The 10,311-nt window shown below is 52.9% G+C and overlaps 1 protein-coding gene across 13 annotated transcripts in view; it reads left to right on the forward strand.

Annotated features, from left to right (window-relative positions):
- DNM2 (dynamin 2) overlaps positions 1-10,311 on the forward strand; it is a 96,812-nt gene that overhangs the window by 86,118 nt on the left and 383 nt on the right. For 7 of the 13 annotated variants that reach the window (XM_019659248.1, XM_019659247.1, XM_019659250.1 and 4 more), the window contains 6 exons: positions 2,245-2,354; positions 3,460-3,571; positions 4,122-4,286; positions 6,582-6,814; positions 7,895-8,146; positions 8,700-9,624. In XM_019659248.1, the coding sequence (XP_019514793.1) occupies positions 2,245-2,354; positions 3,460-3,571; positions 4,122-4,286; positions 6,582-6,814; positions 7,895-8,146; positions 8,700-8,769 (942 nt within the window). In that variant the 3' untranslated portion in view covers positions 8,770-9,624. Of the gene's footprint in view, positions 1-2,244; positions 2,355-3,459; positions 3,572-4,121; positions 4,287-6,581; positions 6,815-7,894; positions 8,147-8,699; positions 9,625-10,311 lie in introns of those variants that run through there. The other 6 variants (XM_019659249.1, XM_019659259.1, XM_019659256.1 and 3 more) reach the window with 2 other exon arrangements.

Consider the following 10,311-nt stretch of genomic DNA (forward strand, 5'->3'; position numbering starts at 1 on the left):
GCGCGCGCGCGCGCGCATGTGCATGCCAGCAACATCAGGAAGGCAGCCGTCGTGCTCTGGGTGGAATCACTATAAACAGATCCAGATGTGGCGTCTTGCTTGGGGTCTGAAAGGACTGTGACTCAGTTACTTGGCCTGTCTGGCTGACTGGAAGCTTCCTGCCTCATGACACAGCAGGGTGGGGTCAGTGAAGGCCCTTCCAAAACTCCCGGTCAGGGATTCCCACCCTGGCCGCTTCTAAAGCCCCCAAAACTTCCCTGAGAAATAGGAGGACCCCAGGCCTTGCCTGGGATGACTGGTACACCATGTCTTCACCACCCTCCCTCCCTTGGACTCTTGAGTCTGCAGCCTGAATGTGGGGGCTGTTATTTCAGTGGCCACCAAACCCCTCTTCTGTCTCACTGGCTTAGCCTGAAGGAGTGCTCTGTCCTGCTTGCCCCCTGCCGAAAGCCTGGTGGGCAGACCCTGGAGCCACTGGAGCTATGGAGAGTGGCTCACTCTGGAGAGTGAGATAGACAAAAGAAAACCCCTGGCGCCTCCTAAGCATCAGCTCTGGGTTGGGCACGTGCTTAGCACTTTTGCACACTGTGACTTTGTGTGAACCCTCACTCAAACCAGGAGGGCAAGACTCCTGTCCACCTTTGACAGATGCTAAGGCAGAGGGGAAGTGACTTGCTCAAGGGCACACAGCCAAGGAGGGACTGAGCTCCCAATGCCAAAGGACTGAGCCCACACACCAAGCCTGCCGCTCGCTCCTGCCTCCCTGCCCATAGTGTTGAAACTCTGAGCCAGCCCCCACCAGCCAGGGAGCCTCTGGCCCCTTTCCCTCCATCACTGTGGCTGCTGTTAAATTTGGAAGCAACAGCCAACATATTGGGCTATTTCTGGGGCCTTACTGTGGACAGGGACAAAATAGGTGAAAAGAAATGAACTGCTGGGTGAGGGGGTGGGTCACCAAAGTTGCCCAGGAGGTGAAAGACCAGGAGGGCGGTGGAGAAAACCTGGCATTGGGACACATGTCCCTCTGTGGCCCACTCTGCCTGCTGTGTGGCCTTGGCAGACAACTTCCTTCAATGAGTGTCATGCTTCCCTGGCAGGGATGGGGAGGGTTCTGTGAGCTGATGGGCGAGCAGCACTTCTCATTGGTCCTTGAGATGTGTTGTGGGTCATGTGGCGCTGTGCTCTGGTTTCCCCATGTGAACCTAGTTAGTATATGCATGCGTACCACACCCACAGATGGCTACGGTGAGGACTAACAATGATGCACCAGCCCCGTGCTGGGCACACAGTAAGTGCTTGGTGGGTGAGCACTGGACTCTTGAGTGTGACTCATCAGGCCCATGCCCATGCCCATTCCCCTGGCCAAGGGACGCGTCCTCTCAGAGCTGCTTCCCCAGAAGCCATCAAGACTGCTGTGCCCAACCCTTGGTTGGTACTCCCTGAATGGGGCTGCCCTTAGGAAGCGAGCGACACTTCTGTGGTTTTGGGGTTCAGGCATCAGTTCAGTGGGGCCTTGCTTTCCAGCTTTGGGATCATCCGAAATCCCAGCCCCACCCCTGATACCTGCCTCTCTGTGCTTCAGCCTCCCGTCTATAAATGGGAGCATAGTAGTAACTCACTCTCAGTCTTGTTCTGAGGCTGTAGCCAAGTTAAAGGTTTCATTCCCTCAGCCTGGAGGGGAGAAGTGGATTCTGGGTAGAGTCAGAGCTGGCCAGTTTTGAGCAGCCACTGTGTGTAAGCAGTGACCAAAATAGACAGGAGTCCCTGCCCTTGAGGAACTGATGAATTCAGTCCGGGTGACAGATGGCAACGTAGGTCAATAAGCAAATTATATGGTGTGTTGTGTTCTGAGGGGAAGTGCCATGGGGAGAAGTGGGGGTAGGAGAGAGATCCGGGTAGGGTCAGGGAGGCGTTGCCAGGAGGATCCTGCACAAAGACCTGAGGGAGGCAAAGAGGATCTGCAAAGGCATTGGGAGGGATGAGCATTCAAGGCAGAAGTCCCAGATGTGCAAAGGCCCTGGGGCAGGAGCTCACCTGGAATGTTCAGAGAGTATCAAGAAAGCTGGCATGGCTGGGGCAGGATTGAGCAAGGGGTTGATGGTGGCTGATGAGTTAATCTGAGTAAAGTAACCAATAAGAGAAGCATCAGGTGTTGGCAGTAGTCCTTGCGGTAGAGTCCAGCCCTGGGCATCCTCAGGTGCTCAGTTAAACAGCCCAGGGTGACCCCTCCCCTTCCGCCTTCAGGAGAAAGAGAAGAAGTACATGCTGCCTCTGGACAACCTCAAAATCCGTGATGTAGAGAAGGGCTTCATGTCCAACAAGCACGTCTTCGCCATCTTCAACACAGAGCAGAGGTGAGGGCCCATGGGGTCCCAGGGTGGAAACCGATGGCCTCCTTCAGTCATTCAACACCATCCACTGAGCACTTGTGTATAGTCCCTGCCCTGGAGTCTTACATTCTAGAAAGGGAGTCAGGTGAGAATCAGGAAAATGCCATGGGCGCTGTGATGGGTGGTCAGGGAAGACCTCTCTGGGCAGAGACTGGGATGAAGTGATGCAGCCATGGAGGGCTCTGACTCAGGTGCTCACAGGCGCCCCTGTCTGTACCACCAATTCCAGTCGAGCCTCCTGTTTTGTGTAAGAAAAGCTCTGTCCTGCTTTGTTCTGGACAGGCCTAAAGCTCTGAAATCTCCTTTGGCCATCAGCTGGCTTCAAAAACCTTTGCTCTTGTAAGCTCATTCCCCCTGCTCCCCCCACCTCCCCTGTCCAAGAAGCCCTTGGGGCACATGGGAGAGCCTGCCTCTGCAGTGAGACAGCTCTGTTGGGAAGCTCTTTTGGGCTGTGTGACATCAAGGCAGCTATCCCATTTCCCTGTCCCTGTGCCCCCTGTGTAGGGGGTGAAGATATTACCGAATGTCTCATTTAAGAGTTCAGAAAATCCAGAATAATAGTAGAAGAAACAAGATAGAAGTTTGGGGGTTTTATATAAATCAAGTTCAGATTTTACCATCCAAGGCAGCTCCACAGGCATCTGGGCCCAGGCCCTCCTTACTCCTTAGCCTTCCTTCTCTGTCCAGGATGGCTGCCTAAACTCCAGCCATGCTGATGATGTTCCAGGCAGCAGGGAAGAGGAGGAATAGCAACAAAGGCATGTCTCTCCCTTCACGACTCCTTCCAGAAGTCCCTCAGGGCAGCCGCTTACTGATCACCAATTGGCCAGAGCTCTGTCACAGAGCCGTGCCTAACCTCAAACCCAAATCTCACACAAAAGGCTTTGGGGCAGCTTGGCCGTCTCAGCCATGCCCACTTTGTGGGACAGGATAGCGTACAGGTGCTGCTATCATCCTGGAGCCTCTGGTTGTGAGTGTCTGGTTTAAGTGTGAACCCCAGTCACTTAGACCCCAGAGCTCACTACACCCATGGTCAGGGTCAAGTACATGCCTCTCCCTCCCACCACAGGAACGTTTACAAGGACCTGCGGCAGATTGAGCTGGCCTGTGACTCCCAGGAGGACGTAGATAGCTGGAAGGCCTCATTCCTTCGAGCTGGTGTCTACCCCGAGAAGGACCAGGTGAGGAGCTGCTCCTCTCTGTCTGGCCGGCACACCTTTTGCTGAGCTGACCCCATCTTGTAGAGGAAGGGGGCTGGGGTCTCACAGGATGGGTCATTTCCAGGCTGTATTTGCCAGAACTCTGAAGGCACGTAGCCCAATACCCTCGAGCAAACAAAGCAGAAAAGTGGGGGAGGGTTTTGTCATCAGGGCCCAGAAGATTCTCCAACTGAAGCCAAGGACAAGGATGCATAGGTACTGGCATCGTGTCTGCTTTGTTTTCTCTTCCGTCCTTGAGGCGGCAGAGAACATGGCCACCCTCGGTCTCAAAGTTAACATGTTCCAGCCCCACAGTGAGAGGATCTAGCCCACTTTGGGCCATGGTCACCCCGTCTAGGCAGCTCAGGCCAGGGATAGGCAGGGCCACATGGTGCCAACGTGACCATCGGGGGCCAGCCCTGGAGGGTTGGTTGTGGGTGAGACAGGGCAAGCAATTTCCAGAGAAGGGAGACATCCCCATGCTTGCCTGAGGCTGAGATCACCCCTCACCGCCTCCCCTCCCCTTTTACAGGCAGAAAATGAGGATGGCGCACAGGAGAACACCTTCTCCATGGACCCGCAGCTGGAGCGCCAGGTGGAGACCATTCGCAACCTGGTGGACTCGTACGTGGCCATCATCAACAAGTCTATCCGCGACCTCATGCCAAAGACCATCATGCACCTCATGATTAATAACGTGAGTGCCTGTCCCCCAGGGCCGCCGGTCTTGGGGTGGGCCCCTGGGCAGCTACAGCCATAGTTGACCTGAACACTGTATGAAATAAAAAATTAGAGTGGGTCACCACCTTTTAACCATCAAAATCAGGATTCCCAGCCTCTCCTGGGAAATTGGAAGGTGCAGGCCACATGGAGCTCACACTCCCATTAATTAGGTAACTGAAGCTAACACAACTTTCTCTAAATTAATTTTTTTAGCTTAAAATAACCCTAGAAGAGGGACTGCTACATCCCCATTTTGTAGACTGGAAAACAGAGGCCCAGAGAGGGCCTCAACCTGCCTCAAGCCACTCAGAGGAGTGAGAAGAGGGATTCAAAGCCAGACCGAGTCCATCCCCAGCTGTTGCCTGGTTTTGGCAGCCTCGGCTCCCTGATGACCCGTGGCCCAACCTACCCTTACTCTCGGGAGTTACCTGCCTGCCCCAGGGCTCACGAGCCTCTCAGGGCTTTAGGCTTCTCCTTGGTGAAATGCAGCTATGTTCATGTTTCCCACTCCAGGATGCTGGGTTTACACTTTCAGGCCTTTGGCTCGGCAGTAGGTATTCAGGAAACTGTAAGAACAGGTTTGATTTGTGTTGTGACTAAAAAGCTCTAACTATAACAGCGTCTAAAGCAAAAGTCCTGTTTCTTCCCTTTCACTCCTTTCTTCACAGTCTCCTCAGTGTTGATCAGTGTTAAGTTTCATGGGTGCCCCGGTATATTTTTCACATACAGATGAGATTTATGATATAAATGGTTCTGCAGCTCTGAAATTTAAATGCATATATGCGTTGACCCTGCAGTTCTACTTACAGGAATTCTTCCCACAGAGACAATTTTCCCACATGCCAGTTGAGCACATACATGGTTATTCTTTTTGGCATTGTTTTGTAGTGGCCAAATATTGGAAATTTCTATCCATTTAATATACTCTGTTTAATAAATAGTCATTCTGTCACACACACAAAAAGAATGAAGAATATCTCCATGTCTATAATAACTTTGATTATTAAGTACAAGAGGTTTGGAGCATAACAGTATATACAGGAAGGTTCCATTTGTTTAAAAAGGGAGGGGAAATACATGTATATTGTATATGCATAGAAATCTCTGGGAGTTTGTACAATCTTCCTAGAAGGGGAAATCGGGGGCTAAGGAGGCCAGAGTGAACAAAGGAGTGTTCTGTACCTTCAGACTATATTTTATTTTTCCTTTCACTAGTTTCTCAAAATTTAAGTGTTTAAATAGCCGATGAATTCACATGGTTCACAAGTCAAAAACTATCAAGCATGGTCATCTTTGCAAATTTTGAAAGTGTGAGAAAATTTCCAATATAGACAATTTGTAGGAGTCTTCTATTATTAGGTGTCATATATCCACTGAATCTATGTATTTACAGTCTCAGGCCACTCTTGACCTTAATAGGGACACTCTGGAATTATCGCCTCTAAAATCAAGAACAAGTTGGCCATTTCTACTTTTATTTAACTTTCTTGTAGAGTTACTAGCCAATGCACTTAGACAAGAAAAATAACTTAGAGGTGTGAACATTAAAAAAGAATAGGAAAATTTTTTCCTATTTCTTGAAGCTCATGTACACATGAATATGTACCTAGAAACCCTAAGAAGAGTAACTGAAAAACTACTGTACCCTGTAGGAAGATTCAGGAACTAAGTTTAAAATTAATGAACAGAAACTAGTACAATATGTCCTCACTTATCATCAATAGGTTCTGCAACTTCAAGCAAAATAAGATATAACAAAACCAATTTTACCATATGCTAATTGATGTACACCTGAAACTAATATAACTAATATAATATTGTATATCAACTATACTTTAAAAAAAAATACCATAGGCTAATTGATATAAATAAATAAGAGTTAGGTTCCTACAACATTGCATCAACAGTATAAATAAATGTTATTGGAGGACCTATAACATTATTGTAGTTTTCGAACAAAGGCCAGTTTGACGATAAAATAATAGCAGAAAAGATAGCAATAAGAGAGGTAAGATTCTAGGAATAAATTTAATAAGAATCTTCTGAAGTAGGTTGGAAGAACACTTGAAAGCATCCCTGAGAAATTTGGAACACAGCTGGGTAGAAAGCGCACCTGCATTTTAAACAACTTATGTGTCCTATGATAAATAAAAGACAAAGAATGCCCTGTCTAGTGTGATATGGATGCTTTTCCAGCCAGTTGCAGTGGTCAGCTGAGTTCATGGTCCGTGTGGTGGGAAGTCCTGACTTTTCTGACCCTTGTCCCCAGACGAAGGCCTTCATCCACCACGAGCTGCTGGCTTACCTATACTCATCGGCGGACCAGAGCAGCCTTATGGAGGAGTCAGCTGACCAGGCCCAGCGGCGGGATGACATGCTACGCATGTACCATGCGCTCAAGGAGGCACTCAACATCATTGGGGACATCAGCACCAGCACTGTGTCCACACCCGTGCCCCCACCCGTTGATGACACCTGGCTTCAGAGCACCAGCAGCCACAGGTCCGAGAGGCCTGGTCGCCCATGTGCTACAGAGGCTGCTGCCTGGGGGTTCCTAGCTCCCCCTACCCCACCCCCCATGTATTCATCAGGTTCAACCCATGGGTGGGCAGGGTGAAGGGGCCTGACCCGGCTGGCATAGCGCCCAGGGCTAGTGAGAATGGGAGCTGCTAGCCCACCTTAGCCTGAAGGGACCAGAAGAGAGGGTTAAAGTACCACCTGTTTCCTGGTGCCTTCCATTGCTTTAGCCCAAATGGAAGCCAGAGAGGGCAAGAGGCCCGGGCAACACCAGCCATGTGTCAGTCTCCTGAGGCACAGAGCACAGCCTAGAATCGCAGATGCGGGGGTGGTCAGGAGGGCATAGGACACAATGAGCACATTTCTTCCCCTCTGCCCCAGAGCTTTTGGATGGAAGTGAGACCCTGGCATGGGCAATTTAGAGTAGCTGGCAGGGAAACCTAACCAGTGGAAGGGCAGGCAAGTGATGGGAGGAGAGAGGGTAGGTCAGGGAAATCTCATAGAAGGTATCAGCCCACCCCACTGAGACTTTAGGGAACCATGGAGTTACTTAGGGAGAAGACACAGCATCTAGCCTGGGGAGCAGCGGGTGCTCAGGCTTAGGGGGAGCCTATGGGACACTTACGGGCAGGGGCTTGCGGCCTCTGGAAGCATTTGGACTTGATTTGGAGGGCAGGACTGGGCTCTAGTAGGATCTTGGACTACAGAAGGTAGATTTAAGGATTTATGGAAGTAGGGAGGCCCGAGCTGGGCCCGTGAGAGGGAAACGTCTGGGAGTGAGGTCAGGGAAGCAGGAACCCTTGGGAGCCAAGGGTTCTGGGTGGGAGGACAACCATCTCTAAGCAGGTTGGGATGGCCAGAGGATCCCAGTGCACCTGCACTGCCCCTGGCCCAGGACCAGGCATTCACCCACATCTCCCCGGGTGGTAGCTGGTGCCAGCCCACGTTGCAGAGGCAGCCATGGCGGCCAGCAGCCCTGCCCCGCCTCAGGCTTCTGCGGCCACGTTGGCATGACTGGTGCTCTTGGCCATCATCTCCAGCTCACACCCTCTCCTTCCTCCACAGCCCCACTCCACAGCGCCGACCCACATCCAGCGTGCACCCCCCAGGCCGGCCCCCAGCAGTGAGGGGCCCCACCCCGGGGCCGCCCATGATACCCGTGCCAGTGGGGGCCGCAGCCTCCTTCTCAGCGCCCCCCATCCCATCCCGGCCTGGACCCCAGAGCGTGTTTGCCAATAATGACCCCTTCTCGGCCCCGCCTCAGATCCCATCTCGGCCTGTTCGGATTCCACCCGGCATCCCCCCCGGAGTGCCCAGGTAAGCTGGCCCCCCTCACTACCTGCCATCTAGAGCCACTGGCCTGCACTCTGCAGGAAGTGGAGTCACCAGCATCTCCATTTGACTGGTGGGGAAACTTAGGTCCAGAGAAGCCAAGTCCCTTGCCGAGAATCACCGAGTGGTAGTGTCAGGTGACTTCAGGGCTCTAGGCCTATCCTCTGCCTCAGTGGGTAGACTCACGTATCTTGGGACTCTTTACATGGGGACTCTTCTCCCGGTTTTGGTTTTGCTTCCTTACTGAGGACACACACGTCAGTCATGGCACAACCCTGTCCTTCCTCTCTGCACCCTGCATGCCAGACTCGCACCATTTGTCCCATGAGGAACCTGAGGTCCAGGGTGGGTGGGCGACTTGTCCAGGGTAGCAGAACGAGGGACGGCGGGGGGCTTGGCAAACTCCTGGCAGCCTTCAGAGCCTCTAGCAGAGGGCACCACCCTGGGGCAGGGTGGTGGGGCCTGGGTCTTCATTGTTGCCCTGCTTTCAGCCTCACTGGCATCTCCCCCTCCCTGTCTGTCTTTATTCTCTTTGCAGCAGAAGACCCCCGGCTGCGCCCAGCCGGCCCACCATTATCCGCCCAGCCGAGCCATCCCTGCTCGACTAGGCTGCGGGGGGAATGTTCTGGGGGGGTCCTTGTGCACTCTCGGTGCAGGAGCTTCAGTGGTCTGGGCCCCTCTGCCACTCCTCGCCCTCCATCCCCATGTCAGGACCAGGCTCCCTGACTCTTCCCTAACTTTTGACTTAGTCAGGGGCTGGCCTTGCCCCCATCCCCATCTGGACACAGCACTGAATGAAGGGGCCCTGCAGCCCTGGGGCAGGGGCAACTGGGGTGTTGCACTTTGGGGGATGGGGCATCTAGTAGCAGAGGAGGGAGCTGTACCCTGAGCGCCATCTTGAATGAGGGATCCCAGCTGGGATTGGGGGAGACTTGCCCACGGGGCTTCTCTGGATTAGAAAGCCTGAGTAGACCAGGCCTTCTCAAAACTGGGCACCAAGGGTGCCTGTGCCCGTGCCCTCAGTCCTTGCTGGGGCGCAAGGAGTGTGTCCGATTCTCAGCAGTGGGATTGCCCGGTGGCAAACCAGGCCCAGCAGGCCTACCGCTGCCTGCCCTGCCTGAGTTGTACATATTCCTTCCTCGGCCGTATTAACCACACGGCCCAGCCTCAGCTGCCAGAGGTGCCTTTGCCAGGTCCGGAACCCTCAGCTCTGCCGGCCTCGCTGTCTTTTTCCTCCCTCCGCTCCCTTCTCCTGGGTCCCCAGGGTGGCTTGGGCTTGGGGCTGAGTGGGTGGGGAGGCTGTGGGGGGCCTCTCGGCTCCCAACAAGGCCTCCCCCATGGGGCGGGCCCCAGGCTGCCACTCTGAGCAGACCTCGCTCGCTCCTCGCTCGGTTTGACCACTGTAAGTGCCTGCACTCTGTATCCTATTAATAAACTAAAATAAAGGGAAGAAGCTTCTGGTGGCTGCTGTGTGGGCCTTTTGTGTTGGTGTTCAGGCTGAGGACGTGCGCTGCTGCTTGCCTTCCCCCAGGAGGCCTCTGAAGAGGACCCCACCCCACCCCTCCTACCATGGGCTCCCCCGCACCTCACTCATGGGGCCTCTGCTCTTGTGTGGAGGGTTCACTTCTAGAGCAGGGGTTGGCAAACTTTGTAGATAGAAGAGCCAGTTCTGTGCCTCACAGCAATTTAAAAATTATTCAAGAGCCATAAAACAAATGAAGTCAACATTATGTAAATAATATCCTTTAAAAATTTTATAAATGAAACTGATTGTTTTATTTTCATTTTCAATGTTACTTCAGAGCCACATGTACGTACCCAAAGAGCCACATGTGGCTCGTGAGCCGCAGTTTGCTGACCCTTGCTCTAGAGGGGAGAGCTTTTGCTTTCCTTAATACCTCAGGAGTTGGGGCAGATAATCCCCACCACAATACACACACACACACACACACGCACGCACGTACGCACGCACGCCTCAGGCAGGCGTCAGAATCACTGAAGGGAGAGGGGATCCTGGCCCTCCATCCCAAACTGCAGTGGTCAGGCCCCTCCGCTACCCTGCAGTCCTGAGCAGTACCCCCTCGCAGGGCCCCAGGCCTGGCCCAGCCTGTAGCGACACAGTTAAACTTTGCTTTCTGATTTTTCTCTTA

Source organism: Hipposideros armiger, unplaced genomic scaffold (assembly GCF_001890085.2).
Source record: "Hipposideros armiger isolate ML-2016 unplaced genomic scaffold, ASM189008v1 scaffold_298, whole genome shotgun sequence".
Classification (NCBI taxonomy): Eukaryota; Metazoa; Chordata; class Mammalia; order Chiroptera; family Hipposideridae; genus Hipposideros; species Hipposideros armiger.